Genomic DNA, 22,794 nt, shown 5'->3' on the forward strand with positions numbered 1-22,794 from the left:
GATCGCAGCAAGAAAAACCTGTTCCAGAGTTAAAATGGACACTTGACTACTGATTTTTTAATTTAACTGAATTAAAGAGGATTTCTAGAGATTAAAGTACATTTTGCTTGTTTGTTGCAGGGACTCATCTGCAGTGTGTGCAACATTCTGTTGCATGCCTTGTGTTGTACCTTTAGTTTTTTCCAGTTTATTTTCTCGGCTGTCACACTTGCTTCTGACAAGCTGCCTCTCCTCCAGGCCTCTCTTGAGCATGCTGAGTCTGAACACATAGAGCCGAGCGTCCTTCCCTGGAAACCAAACAAGAAGCCGCTTCTGTTGTGCATTAAGGTTACTCTTAATTTTCCATCTCTTTTTTTAGCATCCTCCTACGGCCAGACAATAGTGTTGTACTGCAGGAGGATTACTAGAAGGCTTCTTAAGGCTGGTGCTCTCTCAGAAGCCTTATCAAAGCCCACACACAGTCGTGACAAAATGTTTCCACTGCCATCCCATAATCACTATCAAAACTGAGTCAACCCTGTTTGTCAATATTAGTATTAGCTAATCATCTGCAGGGTAATTAATTACATGCTCTTCTGGTTGGCGCAAACATGAGACAAATCCTACAGCTGTTTTTTAGTACACAGCAACTTCTATTACTATTTGTGTCTTTTTTTATGCTTATAGGCCTACATGTTTCGTTTTATCTGTTTGTCTGCAAATCTGTCAGTCCTTTAAAGCCCACTCCACTCTCACAGTCACACTAGTCCCCGAGGATACACAGAAACACACTCTCTCCTACATACACACACACACACACACACACACGCACATTCACACATAACCTCAACAGGGATTGGTTCTCTATAGGTCAGCTTCCTTAGATCACAGCGAGTGATCGATGTTTCCACTGGACCAATGGAGGTGGAAAGGGCAAGGAGGTACTCAACAGCAAAGAGCGAGATGAGAGACACGAAATAAGAGAGAGAATAGGAATAATGAGAAAGAAAATGTGCTGTTAATTCCGTCCTGCTGCAAAAATAGTGAATGTTGCGATGACAAAGGATGGTGCCGGGGGAAGCGGTCTCCGATGTGTAGGGAGGAGAGGTGTTAAGCAGGATTCTCCTGCTTCTTGTGGTCTAAGCCTACCTTTGTCAGCCCTGGTGATAAGCAGGTCCTGAGGCTCGAGAACGTGCATCTGCTTCACCACCATGGTTTTGTCAAACACTTGCGCTGGAGGCAGAGCCTGCATCTCTGAAGCAAAACGCATACATCAGAATAAAAAGACAGGTAAAATCTGAAAAACATGTCTATATAATATAGCTGAGGTTGAAATATTTGTAAAAAAAAAAAATCCTCAGAGCAAGGAATGGGAGTATCGATTGCGCGGCACTCACCAGCGTTGGCTAAAGCTGGATCAGGGCCTGAAACGTGGACAACATCATTATCATCACCATGTTAGCTGTTGGCCTTGGCATTCTGCTGAGCGCAGTATTGAATGGATATGGATGGGTGGCTTTTTTTTAAGAGGACATAGGGAGATATTGATTAGGTTGACCTCACCATCCAGCAGCATGACCCCTGCTGTGTCGGTGGCAACCAGCAGAGACTGACCCCAGGAGTCAGCACACACGATCTCATAGGGGAATGTGCTGCAGAACGACTGGGACTCCCATGGCTGCAGCATACACGGACATAAAGACACATTTAGGTATACACAGAGACACGGATATTAGAATTATTCTCCACCTGCTTTGACAGAATAGTACAAAAATTACTATAATAAGGATGGCAAGTCATGCATACATATCATGAAGTAAAAGACTTCAAGATGAGTGGTGGAAGTGAAGTCAAGTGGGATAAAGCCCCTTGTTCCCTGTGCATTTTTTTCACGTATAAGACAAGATGGAGGCAGATTACTGCTCTAATATCAAGAAAATAATACTTGAAACTAGATCTTGATTCTAGACCAATAAACCTGAGCAGATATATCAGCCAGTTTGAGCTCATTGCTGATTTACGCAGGTACGTGTGTAACGCCAAAGACGTTTTTGAGCTAATTTGGTAGCAGTACAACACACAAGACCACTTACATGTTTATTTTTAACTGTAAAATATTCAGTTGAGTTAATTTCTTGGTCACTATTCTTTGAAAAAAAGTGATAATACACAAGAATATCGGCCAATATTTTGTTAAAGGATATCTCAAACTCTCATAAATTGATCAGTATTGGCGACAAAAACCTACTCTACGAATGCGGAAAATTGCTTTGTAAATATTTTAAATATGGAATTAATTTTCTAACTTATTTAAAGAAAATAAGATTGTAGGATTCACTGAGAGATTAAATGACTTGTTAAGATGAAGATTTTGCGCGGTGACACGTCTCAAAGAAGTCTCGGAGACTCACCTCTTTCCTGCACAGGCCTGTGGTAACAAGGCTGGTCGGGGCATCTCCTCTCACGATGGTCTTCAGTTTCAGAGCCTAGAGAGGAAATGGCATCAGGTGTGACACACAACATAGTCGGTCAGTTCTGTATGCTTTGGATAGAAGCGCTGGAGGAAGCTTATGCATCCCTCACAACACAAAAATGTAAAAATACTCCTTTACAAGTACAAGTCCTGCGTTCAAAATCCCACCAAGTATTATCAGCAAAAAAGTTAAAAGTATCAGAAGTAAAAGTCATCATTCTGCAATCAAATTGCCCTTGTGACTTATATATTGATATATAAGTCACAGATACACAGATATTTAGTATTTTTCAGACTTTTTTCAAATCTAACCTTTTTTTTAATGGATCATCATACCACACTGCGCCTTGAACAATTATTTAAAAAAAAACTACCTGAGGCCTTTAGAGGGGAAATCACTCTTTGTTGGTACTACTAACAACTCATAGACATCTAAAACTTGACAATGGGTTCCAATTGGACAAAGATTTTCTGTAAGCGGTCACAAGGCAAAGCATTTGGAAACCAACTGGTTTAATCGTTAACGATGCATTGTTTTTTATAAGCTTATCAAATTTTTTTTTAACAATAAAATCTTAAATCTGTGACGTAACAAGTAACTACAGCTAAAGTAGCATAAAATTGATATACTCTAGTAAGCTACAAGTACCTCAAAGCTTAAGTACACCACTTTATTAATTGTACTTACTTTTGTACTATTTTTTACTACTTTTATACTATTTCTGCCACTGCAGGCCTGCACAACATATACGACACACATTTCACACCAACGCCTAATGTAACTTCTTAAAATAAATAATGTGCTAATTACTTAAACAATGTCTGGACAAGCCTTTCAAATCTTGGACCCTTTCCAGGGATAAACGAGTGTGTGCTGCATGTGAATCATGCATATGAATGCATCACGAAGAAGGAAAGCAGTGGTCTGAGCTTGCTGAATTATGCACCTTGTATTCCATCACTGATGTTTAACTGGCCTGTCATTATCGTTTCCTTGTTTCCATGCTTATTTAGGCCCTGAGAAGTGTGACAGACAGCTCACTGAGGTGGAAAGGAGATGGACAAGCAAACTGGCAACGGTAAAAAAAGTGTCATGATAAATAAAAGGTGTAATCACTTCAAAATTCAAATAGAATAGTTTGCATGAATGTTCAATCCACAACCATCTGATCAGTTGGACAATTTCCAATCCAAGCTGCACAGTCAGCCATTTCCATTTCCATATCTGCATAAACAGGCAGTCTGGAGATAATGAAATCAGTACCAACAAACAGAACAATGGCTTTGCAGTGCAGTGTACTTTGCCATCCTTCAGAAAATATCCAAAAAATACATATTCCGACCTATCAGGCATCCATGAGAACATGAAAACCACAGTGTATAATGTGCATCACACAATTAGTGAACACACAGAGAGTCAGTTTAGTTGAGGACAAACGCCTTGTCTCTACAAAACTGAATAATCAATGACTCGACACGTCTACCTTCCTTTGTTTTCATGCTTTACAGCACAATGCGTCGGTGCCTCGGCTTTGTGTTTAAGAGTAGAGAGCGACAGAATAACAGAAACAAGGTAGAATATATAAACAGTAACACAAAGAGGAACAAGGGTTGGTAAATGAAGATAGCAAACAAAGGAAACGAGAGAGACTGAATTACTTTAGCGGCATAAACATGTACACTTTGTAAGTTTTTCTTTTCTTGTCTGTGTTTTCAGACTTTGTTCTTGTATAATTATATAACTGTTACATATACATCAGCATCCAGAACAAAGGAGTGATAGCCCAGTAATGACTACTGGACTGTGGCTCAGAGGCCTGTTCTTATCATTGCATCGTGGTGTCCAGCTCACTCAGCTGTCTGTCAGGAGTTTTAGCTGTTAAACGACTTTATCATAGTACAAAGAGTCACGGATCCGACTCGCAAGTGAGAGATGCTAGTTTTTTAAAGGTGTCTGTAGCTTTTCCTGTAACTGCATTTTTCTCCATTTAGCTGATCATTGTGTCAAAATGAAAAAAACGCCGGCAGATAAGTGTGTATAAGTCTCACAAAAAAGGTGCTGTATTTCAGCACGGACAGGAAATCTATGCGACGTGTCCCGCTGAAAGCCCCTGATTACAGCTCAAATCTTAAGTGTTCTCCACAACAGAAGCTGATCAAAAGCAGCATCACATCTCCCAGGCACAATAACCATCTATAAAATAGATTCTCTGTCATTGGAGCAGGAATTATACGACTCCTTAGAATGTGAAGCAATTTAACAATTTTACACTAAACCAGTCTTCTGTACCTTGGGCTATAAAGTAAGGAAACATTTTCCAGAATAACAAAGAGTTGCTGCATTAATGCTCACTATGATATCATTTTCATACATGATGGTTTCATGCTTCTCGTTTGCCTGAAATAGGTAACTATTGTTTTTACACATACCTGCTTCACAGATCTTACGTAACTGTATTGGATATGTGGATATTATATAGTGCAGAGTTAACACAGACATTGCTCTTTCTTTTTTTTTCATTCTATGTTTTTTTTTTCTTACGTTGTCATTTTATGACATACCATTCCCACGTTGAAACTGTACACGTTTTTAATTTTGGACAGGCAAGAGTATAAATTCCACGTCCCCCTCACTTGTCAAAATCCTATTTTTGTTCCCCTCACTTTGTCCCCCCTCACCCCCTCTCAGGCTATAAACAGGCTGCCCTACCTCACTGCTGGAGGTTGAATAACAGCAGACACTACTAAGGGCTGCCCACTATGTTTTTTTTTGGTTAAAAAGGCGATTTTAGCCTATTTTAAAATTTACATTTAAAATTGTCCTAAAAAGAGCCAGAACTGAACATCAGTCAAAAATAAGATGAAATAAGAAATGTTCTTCGTAGCAAAGATGCAAGTAACAACAATCAGGTACCAAGCATACTTAAAGGAATATGTATATGTATAATTCATGTATAAAGGAAGCTCAATTAATTTTAAGCATAGTTACAATACCAAGGTTTACATAGCATTTCTAGTTTTTGTTATACCTTTATTATAAAAAAAATACAACAACCAGTTTTTGCATAATTTGTTAGTTTGTCAATTTATTTTGTTGTTGTTTTTTGATTTGCTTCATTTTTTTCGTTCAAAAAAATGAAGCAAATAGAGTATGACATGTAAATATGTATTTTATCAATACATCTTTTAGATTATTCTCCTGACCAGTTATATATAACCAGTTAATGTTAATATACAGTTTTACAGGTGCTAATATTATACCCAATTATATCAATAATATGTGTTTAAGTGTACATGCGTGTCTAGGTTTCTTATGTGATCTGGTATGTTTGTCCATGTATGCTGTTTGTGTGTGTTAATGTGCCTGTTGATGTTAGTGTCTCTGGCTACTTACTGCAGAGCTTTGGTTGTTTGGTCTTCATGAGTTTGTGTGTGTGTGTGTGTGTGTGTGTGTGTGTGTGTGTGTGTGTGTGTGTGTGTGTGTGTGTGTGTGTGTGTGTGTGTGTGTGTGTGTGTGTGTGTGTGCTTTTGTGCTTTTTATTTTTTTACCTGCCCTATTCTGACAAATTCGGCCTGCCGTGCCTCCTCCTTCTTGCGTGCTGATTTTGGAGACTCGGGCAGCACGTCGCTGAATGACCGCCGGTTTAACATGTTCTGAGGAGAAAAGGGAACCTAAACGTGGAACGCCAACAGCCAAAATGTTGCACACACACAAACAGACATACACACACACAAACACACACACACACACACACACACACACACACACACACACACACACACACACACACACACACACACGGAGTGAAAAAGAAAGCAGAAAGGGGTCTTAGAGACTGACCCTGGCAGGGGGTGAGAACAGCAGGAGTGAAACACAGTGAGAATTACAGTAGGTCATGTGGGGAGCAACAGTAAAAGGAGGGGGAAAAAAAACAAGAAAAATAAGAACAAGGGTGATGTGAGGAGAGAGAGCCCTGCTCTGAGAAAGTCAGCATTGCAGTAGTATCCAGTCGGCGTGGTGCAGTATGCAGAGGCAGGCTGAGGGCTGCAGTGGAATACAGCAGATGCAGCTCAGCAGTGGCTACAGTCGCTGCCAGTGAGTGAAGTGACAAGGAGGAGATGAGATGGAGGAGAACTACGAACTGTGTACTTTTTGGATTGCCAAAAAGTTTGTCCATCCAAGAGTGGACAAGAACTGTTCTTTATACTAGACTGGTGGGCAGCAGTGCAGCTGTACCTTGTGCAGGTCAGGCGTGAGGTCTTGGTAGAGCGAGCGGATCAACATGTCAAGGGTCCGCTGACGCTTCTGGGCAAACGTTGGCGTCTCCAGTGTGGCTTTCTCTCCATTGATTACTGCCGGAGATGAAGAAAGATTAGTTTAAGAGAAACATAGATGATGCAGATTCATTGGCCATATTATGATGCAGTTTCTTTGTTTTTTGTTTTTTTCTTACATTTGACTAATAAAAAGTCCCTGAATTCGTGGTGATCAGTAAATACAGGTGGAGATGGGAGAGGGGGTCCAAACAGTGGAACACTCTCCTCTGAGAAAATCTTCAACCTGTGACAGAGAGCAAATATAGAATCTCTCTTTCATTCACAGTGGATGTATAGCACATCACACAGTATTGTAAAGTAAAGTCAAGTACTCTTTTTAATGGAAGAAATCACGGAAATAATCAAAAAGACTTCGTGGCCAGAATTAAAGTGAGTTTTTTAGGTAGGAACAGTCAAAAAAAGTCCGGAGGGAACACCATAAACACAGCATTAACCAAAGCCACTCACCTGTAACTGTCATTCTGGCTATTATACCTAACTAATGCAAAAATATCTGGAAGTGAAAGTAAAGGAAACACTGATTATATAGTAGACACAATAGCACTCCATATGTCTACAGTCCGACAGGGCTGATGTAGTTTTCTGTTCATTAGCCAAAGCTCCTCTGAGCATAGCTCATGTCGCTGATTGCCACTTCATTTCTCTGACAGTCATTTTCCATGTGAAGGATACGAGTGAAGTGCGATCGGATCATAGACGGTTTGAAGGATGACGATGCGTCATCCCCTTCCTGGAATACTATGGTAACAATGTCATTTCCAATGTGCCTCTTTCTTTCCACCTGCCAGAGATGACAGACCAAAGAGACACAAAGATGAGTTAAAAAACAGCAGCCTAACCTCAGTACTCTATGTTTCATGTGTGACAGGAATTGTCTTTACACCTGGATTAATTGGTTTTATGGTCCCTTAGGGGCAAAGGAACAAACTTTGAACACAACATTGATATATTATCACCTTATAAAGTTGCTACAGTAAACAAATTAGCAAACAGTTTTGTATTTACACATCCAGGAAAATTAGCATTCATTTGGAGTCTGTCCACCTGATGAATGTAAGTCCTGGTGTTGCACGGGACCTCTTTCAGAGATAATGATATCATCGGAAACTGGAAGTTACACTGAATATAAAAATACATGTTTCATGTTTGGGTGTTTAGATTTGACTGAGTTATGATCCAAATAAGGCGTACAATGCAAATGGTGGCAATGGTTTTAAGTACTGTAATTACCCCCATGAGTTGTGTGTCACAGCCACTGCCGCGGCTCCTACTGCTGATCGTGTGGGCCAAAGCAGCGGCCAAACTACAATAACAAACTTCCTCTTGTTTTCAGAACACCTGCGTTCACCTGTGCCTTTCACGTCAAGCATGCCTCTGCCTCATGCCCCCTTGGGAGGTGTGCATCACAGTTGGAAAACCTTGGACTCCTGAGGGAAATATCTGGCGATTTAGCTGCTAAATGCTCAAGCTAGCTGCTAACTTTGTTTGGTCCTGGGAAGGCAGCGTTAAGTGGGTTTATCTGAGCTTTTTCACGGAAACAGCTGACTGTAGTATCTGTAAATCTGTAAACAGTAAAGTTGTGGGCTGTAAAACCCAAACAATGAGCTGAGCTGACGCGTAAACGCTCTGTAGAGCTGAATGAAACTATTCTGCTGGGGGATTCTTCTCTGTGGGTTTGTCGTTACAAAATTATCCCTTTTACATAACACGTAGTCCTTTCATCCCTCTGTTGATGACATACCAAACAGGGCTGTGGTAATGAGTACATAATGTGTAAACGTGTGTGCATGTGTGTGGAAGAGGGTGTAACTCTAATAGCAAACATTTTCCAAGCTCTCACACCACCCTCACTACGAGAAACAGTGATAATTTCGGCTCTTTGATCTCAGAACTTCTGAGGCAGTAACATCAAGCACATCTACTGCACGAACTCCTGTCTCAACAGTTTGTTTTGCCATTTCTACTTTGCTATTTTATTTCATTCTCTTTTCCACCCATCCTCCCCCTGTCAGTTACAATTTAATATATTTTTTCTCTTTTTTTATTTGCTCTGTTTTGTTTGTCAGTCCAGTACTTTTTTCCAGAGAAAGACATCTCAATAACTACTGGTCAGCTTCAGGTTGTGTAATATAGATATTCATGGTCCCCAGTGGATGAATCCTAACAATTAGGTGACCTGTACGACCTTTCGACCTTTTCATTTCCATGAAACTTGCTGTGGATATTCATGGTTCTCAAAGGGGGAATCCTTAAGGTTTAGTTGACTCCCTTTTCGCTCCCATTTCTTTGAGCACCACCATCCAGTCATAATTCCCTCTTATACACAAGAAAGTTAATTCACAGTTTTCCATGAATTTTAACACACATATTCATGCTTCTCAGAGGAGGACCCCTTTTCTTTTTTGGATACTGTGAGCTTTTTTTCTGGGCCTACAATCAGGCTTAAATGTCAACTTTGCACATCAGCTGTTCATTATCTAAGAGACAGACTACTCTGAGATTCCCTTTGCACAATCACGCTCCAAAGAGGATAAATTCTCTTAATTTTAATCAGCACATTGCCTTTCCTCTAGCATTACGCATTTTTAGCCCCACTACTGGTAAGACTATACAAATCGTCAGGATGCTGTTTTTGTGTGGTGGATGAAATGAACACTACAACTTCACCAATTAAAGTGAACTGACATTGCAGAAAAACTCAAGTCATATTCTACCATATGACTGCAGTTCTTGTCTCTCAGTTGGTTTGGAGACAAGTAACAGACCGGCAGCTACACTCGTATGAAGTACAAGCAAATACTGTTTATTGACAGCCAGAATTTCTTTTTTTTATCTTAAGATGAAATACACTAATGCGTCAGATCTGATATGCACCAGCCCTTTTAATTCATACTCAGTAATATTGGCATTGTACAGTAAAGCGATGATTTCCTTTCTTCTCCTTTTGTTCCTAAAGTGTCCAAATTTATCCAAGTTGGCTGCCATTTTACTGAATTCCTATCAGTGCACTGTTAAAGTGGTGTTGTATCTTCTAAATGAAAGTGAGATGAAGACCTGTGACCGATGTGCATTTAAAGTTTGTACAATTTCTCAAACACCAGTGTACTTCTTACTGCATAGCCAGAGGAGACCAATCTTTGGGTGAGAATTGTGCCAAGAGTTGATGGTGAAAGTAGACAGCGAAAGAGAGAAAAAGAGGATGACAACAAAAGGATAGCAGAAAGGGTGAAATGTTTATCTCAACATGAGACTACGGAGAGATCTGTGAGATCTTCAAAGTTGTTTTCTGTCTCTTTTGGACGAGTAAACATATAACAAGTCTAAATGTCTGAAGCCATGCTAGCAGAGTCTTACAGCTGTCTCTATGAGACTGTAGTAATGCACAACACTGCACTGAGACAAATGCTAAGGTCAGCATACTGAAATGCTCACAATGAGAATGCCAACATATTGACATTTTGGACGTATAATATTTATATGGTTCACCATCTTAGTTTAGTGTGTTAACATGCTAATATTTGCTCATTTGCACCAAACACAAAGTACAGCTCAGGCTGAAGGGAATGTCATTAGTCTTGCTTGAATTTTGTCATCAACGAAAGTATTTAACAAGCTAAAACTGAGACCCAATGCTGGTGCTAGATGAGAGATGAAAAGTAAAGGGATTGCCTTGAACGAATATGAATGGATGTACCAAATTTCGTGAAAATCCATCTAATAGTTGTCGAGATCACAGTGGCACTAGAGGAAAGTCAGGGGATCCACTAAGCCATCAGAACACATCTCCTGGGGACCATGGGTGTCTGTACAAAATTTCCTGTCAATCCCTCCAATAGTTGTTAGGATATTTCAGTCTGGTGATGGAGCAACTCACTAACAAGGCCATGCATAGAGCCAGCCCGTTTGGCTAAAAAAAACAAATCTAAACATAAATTCTAAATAAAAAAAACAAAAACAAATACGGACTTAAAACTAAGTAAAATACAAATGAAATGCAACAACAACGATAAATGTGAGAATAGAGACAAAAAATGCACAACTACACAGCCACCCACCTGCTGTTTGTTCTCTTTAGAGTAGGGTAACATGGTGGACACATGGAACATGAGCTCATGGCCCTGATACACTGTGTAGATGGACTTAATTCCTGTAGTGTCGTCTGCAGGTAAAAAGAGACAAAAACAGAAGAAGACAAAGAATAAACACTGGCACATTCAGAAGCCTCTATTTACTTTTAAATTGATGTAAATATAATTTGATTAAGCAGATGTGCGCTCTCTTACTCTTGGTGTCTAGCCCTCCGCGGTAACCTGCCCATCCCTGCAGCGTAATTGTATCCCCCAGCAGATTGAGAAACTTATCAAAGCTCTCACTCCCCATCTCTAAAACACACATGGGACTTTTGACTTAGCAAATATCTTCTATTGTAGTAAATACTCTTTTGTTAAAGGGATACTTTGAAATTTTAGGAAATGCATTTATTCACTTTATTTCTGCGACTTAGATGAGAAGATCACTTACACTCTCATGTCTGTTTGTTTAATACGAAGCTGGAGCCAGCAGCCAGGCTAGCTGTTTCACCCCGTTTCCAGTTTTTACGCTAAGCTAAGCTAACCATCTGCCGGCTGTAGCTACATATTGAACGGATGGATATGAGAGTGGTATTGATTGTCCCATATAACTCTTGGCAAGAAAGCGAATAAGCGCATTTCCCAAAATGTCATAATGTCCCTTTAATAGGTGTGGACAGTAAAAAAAGTTGAGTATAGAGGGATTTACCATTGCTAAACATCTCGTCATCTGTGAGCTGTCCATCTTTGGCATACAGGACACCAAATTTAAAGTTGACAGAACCCTAAAAAATTATAGCTGGTTAAAATTAATAAGCAATTTACAATTTATGCATTTAAATATTATTTTCTATTGACAGACAGCGCTGCTATTGTAAGAAGTAAAGACAGACTTCATAGCATGCATTTAATGTGCAATTATTCAAAAGTTAATAAAGATGGTAAAACTTAAGAAATCACAACTGTAGTTCCTGCAAATGTAAGTCATTATTAAAGATTCTTTTCTCAGATAAAGACACAGCAAAGAATCGAACAAGTGGTATTTACTGGATATGGGGGTGTGTGAGGTTGACAAGAAAGCTACATAAAAGAAAACCAAACAAAAGGGCATTAAAGAAGTAATGCCAGATAGCTACAAAAAAAACAATCAACAAATAAGCTAAACTTTATTGTGAAAGCAGTATCATCCCATACCTCCTGTTCCTCCAACACCAACAGATCCTGAGGAAAGAGGACATTGCTATTATGATTACGCTGACCAACACTCCAGGTAGAGATGACACAACCAGAGGATACCATATAGTTTGTGTGCTGCTGAGCAGGCCTGGCATGAAATGGACCGGTGTTGCATTTCCTTCAGAGCGGGCCGATGCTCTGGTGTTACTCTCACCTTCTGAATCTCCGGGTTGAGGATCTCCCTGGGGCCTTTCTCAAACCTGTCCATGTTCATTGCACTGGGAACAAGGACATGGGGAGGAGGAGGAGGAGGAGGAAAAGGAGGAGTGGAGGAAGTAGTGACAGAAAAAGATAAAGGTCTGTTAAGGATTAATGGAAGACAAATAGCCCAAAGGGTTACACAGAAAAATGAGACCTGATACAGGGGATTTCTCAACCTGCTTGTACCATTTGTACTCATTCAGAGTTTGAGTGGTGACGCTCCTCAGCCTGAGGAATGTATAATCTCCGGTCTCCTGTTTCATGCATCCCATTACATCCTTTTACGGTCCAATCTTCTACTGGAAATGTACTGTTGAAGATCTGAATGCCCAAGAATATAGCTTTTTCCAACATATGTGGGGTACTAGTGTAAAATATCTAGTGAAACTATGGAAGCAGTGTTCCCAGATTGGGCAGTTCTTCGAGTAGAAAGGCTACTTTTTATATAACTTTTTTTTTTTTAATTCAAATTATTATTTCATCAAACCGACATCATGTGACATAATCTGTTTATGTAAGTAAAGAATGATAATTTTAATATAATGTTATGTAAAAGACTTGATGGAGATCATTTTTTAATTATTGTAAACACTGTTTCTGGGTTCACCTGAACCTATACTGATATTTATGGATGCCTTCCAATAGCTGATTCCATTTTGGTTTCAGTTCCAAGTTGGAAAAATGTGTTAAGCTATGCAGCCAGTGAATCCCTTATCGAATCTTTCATTCATGATAGCACCTTCGTTCGTCTGTTTTACCTCTTTTTCTGACACTACAGACGCCCTAGAAAAAAAAAAAAAACTGATTACGTACAGTATGTTAACAAGGCTGATTGTCTGAACACTGTGAACTGCCTTAAACGTTCCAACAAAACAACTGTGAAAGGCAAAATTTGCAGGACGTTAGTCACAAAGAAGCACGGAATGACGAGTCCCTTGCTATGCATGTTATGTTACAAGTTTGAGTAAGAACTTTTGGCATTTATGATAACTTAAGAACTGCAAGTGTTCCACCTCAGCCTACTGCTGGTACCAGTGCCATGAGTTTGCCTTCATTAAGTGGTAACATTAAGTGCATTGTGTGTGGTCCAGTACTAGTCCACCTGGCAAAACTCGAGTCACAGTTCTTTCATAGTCAGTCTCTGATTAACAGTTCTTGAATATTACTTTATATCTTTTGTTGTAAAAAATGGTTGAAATTTGTTGTTACTGCGATGACAGAAATAAAAACAATACGTTTTTTTGTTTTTTTTTAAACTAAGGGATGCCTTTATTCTGCACCAAACAAACGACCAAAAAATAATTGATGAGGGATTTGAAAGGATTCAGATATTGTTAAGCGGATTCGAAGTGGATTCAGACTCAATAAAATGCTACTGAACCTCATCCATACTATCAAAACAGAAAAGCGGAGGCTCGTCTTAGGAGCGAATGCTTCATTTTTCCACTTCCACTTGTACGCCAAAGAATTTCATTCGAGCAAAAACAATGATGGCCACAAACGGTAAGTATGTTACTCTGTTATTGAGGTAAAGCATTTGCTGTTGTATAGATGCAGACATATTTAGAGACCAAGCTGCTTGTGTATCTTATCTTTAATAAAATATCATCACAAGCCATTGGAGATTAAAGATAAAGGCCCAGGTATATAGGTATGATGATATTTTGTTAAAATAATAAACACACAAGCAGCTTGTTGCAAATATAATTTAATATACTACAATATACTATGCCATAATTTACTATAAAAAACTATAACTTCATAACATACTTATATCTGTGGACAAGAAAACCCTCTGCTATACAAAATTTGTCAGCTTTTATTAGTTTTTTTTTTTTTTGAGCCTCTGACTCGGCTGTTAGGTATCAAATGTAGCAACACTGTACGCAAGTATTCATGTTTCGGTGCCAGCATAAGATAACTACCAATATTAATTCTCATACGTGTTTTGTAAAGAGCGAATTAACCGTGTCAGCGTAGAGCTCCAGGCTGCACCTCTCACCTGAGGATGGACTTGACTGATAGTGTTTTGGTCGGGCTGTAGGGGAGGCTGATCTTCAGAGTGCCCTGAGGGAACAACAATGGCACAGATCAGTGATTACAAACTGTTAGTACTGTGGGCTTCAATGGCCTTTTCACTGAGGAGTCACTTGATCAAAATATGTTTTCTAATGCGTCTCAGAAACGATTTCCGAGGTTATTGAAGGGGGATCATAAAGCGCTCATCTACAAACCTGTTGCGCTTCGGTTCATTGTTAAAAGACTATCATGCAAACTCAGTATAACCCTAAAGTGCACTGAACATATTTAGTGACAGAGAACCAAATTAAACCAGAGAAGTTCAAGCCAAACGAGGTTGTTCTGTTCTACAACAACAACAACAACAACATCTTGTACCAGTTAGAGTCTAACAGAAACAAGACAAATCAATATGATCAGGCAGCAGAGGTGCACCAACCTAATCAGCTAGTCGGGCCAAAATTAGATCCAAGCTATCTTGGTCATGAAGCTGAGTCATCACACCGCAAACACACAATAGTGAACATGCATCGCTCACACACACCTACAAGCACAGCGACTCAAAATTGGAATAGCGTAGTCCCTCAAGATGCCATTTTGTGCCTTCTCATATTTAGATCAAAGTAAAAGTACCTCCTACGACTGTGTATTCAACAGACAATGCTCATGTTCAATTAATCTGTGCCCCAGTGTACTAAAAGTTCCAGTACCTTCCCCATCTGATGGGGGAAGTTCTTGTGAGGCAGTGGCATAAAGTAATTAAGTACATTTACTCAAGTACTGAATTTACTGTTACTAGCTAATTTTGCTTTACTTGAGTATGCTTTATACTTCTACTCCACTACAACTCAGAGGAAAATACTGAACTTTTTACTCCACTACATTTATCGGACGGCTATAGTTACAAGTTACTTTTCAGATTAAGATTTTACAGAAATAAAACATATAATAAACTTATACAACACAATACAATCTTCAAGAAAACACCAGTGGTTCCGGGCTTTTTTGGCCTGTCACCCCTTACAAAAGCAGTGTTTTGTTTGGGCCCCTTGTCACATTTCATATACCTATGAGTTGTTAGCAGCTCCACCAAAGAGATACTTCCCTTCTCAGATGGTTTCGTTTAAATAACAGTTTGAGGCCCAAATAGGTTAAACGATCCGTTATTTCACTAAAAAATTTGAATGCAGGATTTTTACTTGTAATGCAGTATTTTTACATTGTTGTATTGCTGCTTCCACTTAAGTAAAGGATCTGAGGCGCACAGATGGTGAACTCACCGTCTTTCTCCAGAGGATGGCTCTGTACTGAGGAACCCGCTGGTTGTTCTGGTCTGAGAGGACAACTGACAAGTAGAAGGGATTCTTATCTGCATCTGTACCCACATAGTTCTGGTGGACTGAGGGGGACAGAGATAATATACAGATAAAATTACACATATACACTGGATATTTCATATGTGAGAATGTCAGAATCAAAACATCAAAGTGTGACTGGGGAAATGATGTTGAAGTTTTACTTATTTTAGGTAGGAAATGTACTTTTCTGCACGTTTATGTTCTCTTTTTAATGACCGATTCATATCCTTTCCCTCTGAAATGTTTAGGTATTCAACACTCCCGTTCATCCCCTTGCTGTCTTGGTCTGTCTCTCTCTGCCATTTTGTCCTCCTTCCCACTCCTTCTTTCATTATTTTCTGTTTCCCTTTCATTTACTCCCCCCCACCGCCAGTTCTCTCTGTGTGTGACACTGGCACGGACAAAGCTCTGCAGACAAAACCACAGCAGAGTCACACATTCATGCCTCTTTGGTTGATAGGGTAACATCTTCAGAAACAATGCCAAACAGACCAGCAAACCCAATTAGAGGCACAATCTCTGCCTGCATTGCTGTCTCTGTCTTTGTCCTTGTCTAATTCTTTTTCTTCCTCTAATGTTTTCTTCATTCCACAATATCACTCTCTTTCTCCGTTTGGTTTCCGGCTCTGTTTATTCTCCATTAGCCATTTTTATGCTTCAGGAAAGCAATGACTTTGCAAGGTTGGGTTGCATTTATATACTTATTAGTTTAGCCAGCTTGAGCTTTTTCTCTGTGTGAGTACAGTACAGCACAAGTGTCTACAATCAGGAATTATATTTGTAACTAATGCAAGACCACAGGGAGACAAACAGTTTTATTATTCTTCACATAATCATGAAGAAATTCAGATTTCAAGTTATTGTATCGGGCGCTTCATCAGACAGGAAATTATAGAGTTGGAATAACTGGCCTCGAGTTCATAATGTGTTGTGTTGTACGATGCAGTCAGCTCTGCTCAGGCTGTGAGACACAGATGGCTCAGCTGCAGTCCAAACAGGTCGAGCCAAATTTCTGCAGACATGGCTCATTTTAATCTGCCCATGCCATAGCATGATTAGAACATGACCCTGGCTAGAGGAGAAAAATGCAATGTTTTTCTTCCTCTTGCTGACTTTTCTAATTTTTCTTCACAATCATCTCCATCCATCACTGGCTCTGTCCGTCATCTCAACCTTTCAACTGAGGGCATTCTTCCTGATTTGAGTCACAGTAAGGAAACCTGGACAATGATCTTTTGTTGAACAACTTGCCGCACCACCTACGCTGTGAGTCTGAGAACGGGCAGGGCGTTAATGAGGATGGTGAGATGATGAGGGTCAGAGAGGTGAAGGAACAGGTGACCAATTTTAATGTATTTTTTCTAACAATCTCTGGCTCCTGTGAATGGCTCCTGCTAGTGTGCTGCACAGCGCTGGGTGATTTCAGAAGCCCACAGTCCGATCGTAAAACGTGTTATCTGTTGGAGGCAAGCCTTTGCTCCGTCTGGTGAGGCTGTTTGTCCTCCACGGGCTTCCTCCCTTGGTGGTGTATGGGATTAGAGCGTAGTTGAGACTCTCAGTGGGGATACGGCTGGACGCTAACAAGTTTAGGCCTTGAATGTAGAGTGTGGACATGCCTGACTTCATAAGATACGAACTATCCTGTGGACCAGGGGATGAATTCAGAGGATATTTTATTTCTGCAGCATCTGAAAGCAACCTATACGCTCTCCCTCACCCGCTAAATTTCTCTCTCTATCTCACACTTACTCCGTGTGTGAGTGTGAGTTTTCCAAACAGAGCACAGCAGAGCAGCACTGACCTTTACCCAGGAAGTACTTAAAGAACCATCTGGTGTGGTACTCTGGATTCTCCAGATGGACATCGGTTCTCCTCCAGGTTGCTGGAGTGTAGTCCGAAGTCTGTTTGTCAAACACATGCACACACACACACACACACACAGAGACACACACAGACACACACACACACACCACACTGTCATCATGATGGTCACAGCTTGAGTCACAGCAGTCTTCTCTGTGGAATGTTGTTGCACAAAGCAGCAGTACAGTTTACAGTACAGGGCTGGGAATCAGTGAGCTACACTATAGTCTGACTTTTTGCTCTTATCATTGTTGTATCATGATGATCAACATTTAAAACTGAACTGAGGACGATATACTGAGGTTGTTTAGCATGAGGTTAGTTGACAAAAGACTGAAAGTTTATAAGAATACAATAGTATCATGACTTTTACGGACATAAGACAGGAAGCTGTCTGTCAACTATGTTGTCACAAAGCTGTTAAATGTTGTCAATCTACAGTAAGTTGGGACAATGATAACGGGACATCTGGTTAGTGGAAAGACCTTTTGTGTACAGAGACATTTAGAACAACATTATTTACCTCCATGGGAAAACTTTACCCCGTCTATTTAGCATTTATAAGCAGTACATAAACATTTGATGCATGGTTTATAATACCCTATAATGTAGTTGAAAGCAGACACAAAGACAATTTTAAGTGTTTATTTATTATTATAAGTATTTGACAACATTTATAACTTTATTATATTATTGCAAGATATTTTACAGTCATTAACAAATACATTAATAAACACCTATATCTGTTTATAACTACACTATAGTATGTTTTGAATCGTTTATTAAATGTTTATATGCTGCCTATAAATTCTAAACAGGAGGCGTTATAGTAATGGGTTACCTTCTTTTTTTTTTTCAAAGAAAACTATTATTATATTATGAGCGGCGGTGGTATCCAATGATGCATTTTATATATTAAATATAATATAAGTGTCCTGTCCAGTCAGTGATAACGAGGGTCTACATGTGACTGTGCTGCTGCTGCTTTGTCTTTGAGGATTTTTTTTTTTTTTTTTTTTTTTTTTTTTTTTTTTTTTTATTATACATATTTTTATATTATATACAGTATATTATTTTATTTTTTCTTTTTCTTTTTTTTTTTTTTTTTTTTTTAACTGAATTTTCAAATTATAATTTAATGTTTTGTTTTTTTTTTTTTTTTTTTTAGTGCCCCTCAAAAAGTGTGTACTTGTGACCCCTAATCACATATGTGTCCAAACACAAGTCCAAAGTCAAGCAAAAAAAAAAAAAAAAATAATTTTTTTTAATCAATCAAATCAATGAAAACTATTCATCAAAAACAAAAAAAAAAAAAAAAAAAAAAAAAAAGAAAAAGATAAATAGAGATGTACAAGGATAGGTGGGTCCTGAGCCCCAGTTTGGGAACCAATGCATTAAGCAACTACTGTAAATCAGTTACACGAGTCCAATTAGAGGAATATTTTTTGACATTTTGGGGGAAAATGCTTATGAGCTTTCTTGCCCAGAGTTAGATGAGAATAATCCATACCCCCCCTCATGTATGTATGATAAATGTGAAGCTAGGGCCAGTAGGTGGTTAGCTTAGCTTAGCAGAAAGACTGGGAAAACATGGTTAAACAGCCAGCTAGCCAAGACATAACTCCCTGTTCTTTTTTCACATTCCGTTTTTGTCCGGATTTAACAAACAAGATAAATTGTGTTGATTAGTGAGCTTAAGAGGTGCTTTGTAGACTTTGACAGAGCCAGGCTAGCTGTTTCCCCCTGCTTCCACCCTTTATGCCAAACTAAGCTAATCATCTCCTGGCTGTGGATTCATATTTACCATACAGAAATGAGAGTGCTATCAGTCTTTCATCTACCTTATTGGCAGGAAAGCAAATTAGCATATATTCCAAATGTTGAACTATTCCTTAAAGCTACTGTGAATAAATGATCATTTAATCATAATGTAATAAAGGGCAAACCAGAGATGTAGAAAGATGTGAGGAAATTTGCTGTTTGACAATCAACACACACACACACACACACACACACACACACACACACACACACACACACACACACACACACACACACACACACAAACTATCGCCTCAATAATTACTTCAATTTCTGTTATTTTTTCCATAAACTAAAATTGATTTACCAAATCCAATTTGCTTACGCTTGAGTTTGTTGTACCAATTAAAAAAAAAATTGGTACAACAAACTCATGCATCATTTACTGCCTAAACTGGGCTGCTCATCATTTACTGAGGTTAGTGAGAGCAACATAAGGCTGAGTGAACGGGTATGGGCATGTGTGCACAAAAGTGTATAATACTATACTGTGTACCTCATCTGATGAGCCATTCTCCACCCTGAAGCGTCCTGCCCTCTGAATAGCCCCATCTGCGTCACTGGAAATCAGCTGAGAGGGAGACAGAGAAAGACAGAGAGAGGGAGACATGTTTAAAATTAGACAATTGACAAATCATCACTTGTGGCTGACAGTAATAAGCAGGTCATAAATACATTAGAGATGGCTATCATCACGAGAGGAACCATGGCAGCCACATCACCACCATGTGACAACAGTGGCCTGAGTCCTCACTCCAAACACGTCCGTCCATAAGCTGTGTGAACTACCAATGTCTCCACACTTTAATCACCAATGATTACTCAAGTCTGTGCAATGATTCATCCTACTCCCGTCGATGTAAAGACCTCTTTTAATGCTCTATTTTTTTTTTTTTCATTCTCACATCTTCCACCCTCTACTTATCGCTCCAATTATGTCTCCCGCTGACTCACCTCTCTCTACTACAGCACTGAAGAGGAGACGTTACGCGAGCGAAATGGTACAGTTAATGATAGTGGGAGTGTGACCGAAACAAGAGAGGGCATGGGAGGAGAACAGAATGTATATGTGTAAGTACATACAACTTAAGGAAATGGTTTGACATTCTGGGGAAATGCTTTTTGCTTACTGGCTTCCTCGCTGGCAGATGAGATCGAGGTGACAGTTATACCCATTGTGACCTCCACAACACTCTGTACGTTACACTGTGATCCTACAGCACAGCGTTTCTAGAGTAAACCTTAGGAGAAAAGTCAAGACACTAATTTTAGCTATGTTAGCAGCAGCGGACTAGATTGAAATATTGGAAAAACTATTGGATGGACGGTCATGAAATTTGCTTCAGGATAAACAGTAGCAACTTTGATGATCCCTTCACTTTTCATCTAGTTCCATCATCAGGTCTAAATCTAAATTTTATCCAATACAAGCCTCAGCTGAACTTTGTTTGCCATGCTAGCCTCACCATTTAGCTCAAAGTAAAGCCTCACAGAGATGCTAGCATTTCCTAGGTGTGTTTAACCTTTGGACAGAGTCAAACTAGCCGTCTCCACCTGCTTGCAGTCTTTTTGCTTAGCTTAGCATGGCTTAAGACTCCCAGTCTTGTTTTACCTGTTACCCAGTGGTGGTTTGTGTCTTTAAAGGTTACTTCCGTGATCTCAAAGATGTCTTCTGTTTGCCTGGAAAAATAAAATGTTGAAATGCTTACGCTGGATTTACTTGATTTAAATGTTGGTTTCGCCCCGAGTAAACATTTCATCTTTCTGGGCAGGAGGTAGACATCTGTGTGATCACACAAATACCCGTGAAGACACAGACCACTGCTGGATAACAGGTGAAAAAATGTTGTTTTTTTTAACTTTCCTTCACTGGACTTACAGGAAATGTACACTGCAATTTTAAGCAAAAAAGTTTGAAAAGAACATAAATTTACATTGCTGCAATCCTTTAAGTTGCAATTGCAATTAACATCTTCATAGACCTGTAACTGTTCAGCCAATACAAATACTTTATCTGAACTTGGTGTTTCATACGTAGGGTTGCTTTTTGTAGAGATGTTTCACTTAAAAAAAGAACATAATCCAGATCAGGATTTTTTTAAATATATCTTTCACAAGCTAAATACAAATGTAAAAATAGCGTCTGTATAAATATAGTGCAGTTAAATATGTGACATGTTACTCCTTCACATCCTCGTTCTCTTTTTTTAACCCCCAACGTCGTAGCACTGAGTGATATTTAGTTGCCAGGCAACAAAGTACAGAGTCTCCCCTCCCTAGTTGCTCTTTTTCCTCTGCATCTTTGCCCTCTGCTCTTTGGCTGTTGTGCTCTATTTTGCTCCCCTCGCCGCTGGGGGGCTCTGCCTTGTCAAGTTCTGGTGTGGCTGTGTATCCCTGCACACACTGTGATATGTCCAGATGGCTCGAAAGGGTCTGGAGGAGATAAGCAAGAGGAGGATGACATGGAAACTCATGGGAGAGGGGGACTGAACATGAAAATCGGCTAAATTTACCTAGTGTAACTGATCACCAGGAAGGACACACTGAAACAATGAAACTAACTGACGATTATTTTCATTATCGATTAATCTGCTGATTCTTTTCTCGATTAATTATAATCCATAAAATATCAGAAAATAGTGATGTCTGTTCCAGTTTCTCAGGGTCCAACGTGATGTCTTCATATGTCTTGTTTTGTCTGACCAACTGTCAAATACCCAGAGATAATCAATTTACAATGATATAAAACAGAGAAAGCATGAAATCCTTGTATCTGAGAGGCTTCTGGCATGTACACACTGTATCTAGGTTTCTGATCCTTCTCTGCTGTGTTTACTGGGGACATCATCAACTCAAGTTATATGGTATTTAGTCAACAAAAAACAAAAGTTGTGATGGTAAATAATGATAATGATGATTATTTAATTAGATTATACCATGTAAATAATGATCAACATGGTGAAATAAAGGAGAAATTTGACTTCAGTCAGGGCCAAGAACACCTGGCGCAGGGCCATTGAGACAGATGTCAAGCACAGCGGGCTGACATGGAAACAGCTGGAGAGGAAAACCCAGGACAGAAGACTCTGGCGGACTGTGGTCAGCAGCCTTAGGTGCAAGTAAGTAAGTAAGTTGACTTCAGTAATGTAGATATTACTGACGTAACTGTTGAGGTAAGAGATTCGGTACAGAAATGAATGCACGAGACATTCATAAATCCCAGACACAACTGCGGGCAGACAATCAGAAAACTGGCAACTGTTATGATCAGGTATACGAGTATATGAATAACCAAGTTTCTCATGTATCATGTTAACGCAGTATCCCGAATATGATCAAAACCAGGGTAAGACTCGAAACCGGGCCACTTATGAGCACACACACATACTCATTATCCCAGATATTACTTCTGTCATTGTTTTAATGAAGTTTTGCC

General features: G+C 39.4%; 1 protein-coding gene across 5 annotated transcripts in view; it reads right to left on the reverse strand.

Annotated features, from left to right (window-relative positions):
* garnl3 (GTPase activating Rap/RanGAP domain like 3) overlaps window positions 1-22,794 on the reverse strand; it is a 77,418-nt gene that overhangs the window by 18,176 nt on the left and 36,448 nt on the right. For 3 of the 5 annotated variants that reach the window (XM_040157923.1, XM_040157920.1, XM_040157922.1), the window contains exons 3-21: window positions 19,855-19,929; window positions 17,476-17,575; window positions 15,597-15,715; window positions 14,300-14,364; window positions 12,251-12,314; window positions 12,055-12,081; window positions 11,570-11,645; window positions 11,074-11,172; window positions 10,846-10,949; window positions 7,463-7,571; window positions 7,238-7,283; window positions 6,907-7,013; window positions 6,690-6,805; window positions 6,002-6,124; window positions 2,391-2,465; window positions 1,543-1,657; window positions 1,377-1,403; window positions 1,129-1,233; window positions 171-287 (exon numbers count right to left, since the gene is read on the reverse strand). In XM_040157923.1, coding sequence (XP_040013857.1) covers window positions 171-287; window positions 1,129-1,233; window positions 1,377-1,403; window positions 1,543-1,657; window positions 2,391-2,465; window positions 6,002-6,124; window positions 6,690-6,805; window positions 6,907-7,013; window positions 7,238-7,283; window positions 7,463-7,571; window positions 10,846-10,949; window positions 11,074-11,172; window positions 11,570-11,645; window positions 12,055-12,081; window positions 12,251-12,314; window positions 14,300-14,364; window positions 15,597-15,715; window positions 17,476-17,575; window positions 19,855-19,929 — 1,669 coding nt within the window. The remainder of the gene's footprint in view (window positions 1-170; window positions 288-1,128; window positions 1,234-1,376; window positions 1,404-1,542; window positions 1,658-2,390; window positions 2,466-6,001; window positions 6,125-6,689; window positions 6,806-6,906; window positions 7,014-7,237; window positions 7,284-7,462; window positions 7,572-10,845; window positions 10,950-11,073; window positions 11,173-11,569; window positions 11,646-12,054; window positions 12,082-12,250; window positions 12,315-14,299; window positions 14,365-15,596; window positions 15,716-17,475; window positions 17,576-19,854; window positions 19,930-22,794) is intronic. The other 2 variants (XM_040157924.1, XM_040157921.1) reach the window with 1 other exon arrangement.

The sequence above is a fragment of the Xiphias gladius genome, chromosome 20, assembly GCF_016859285.1.
Source record: "Xiphias gladius isolate SHS-SW01 ecotype Sanya breed wild chromosome 20, ASM1685928v1, whole genome shotgun sequence".
NCBI classification, from domain to species: domain Eukaryota; kingdom Metazoa; phylum Chordata; class Actinopteri; order Istiophoriformes; family Xiphiidae; genus Xiphias; species Xiphias gladius.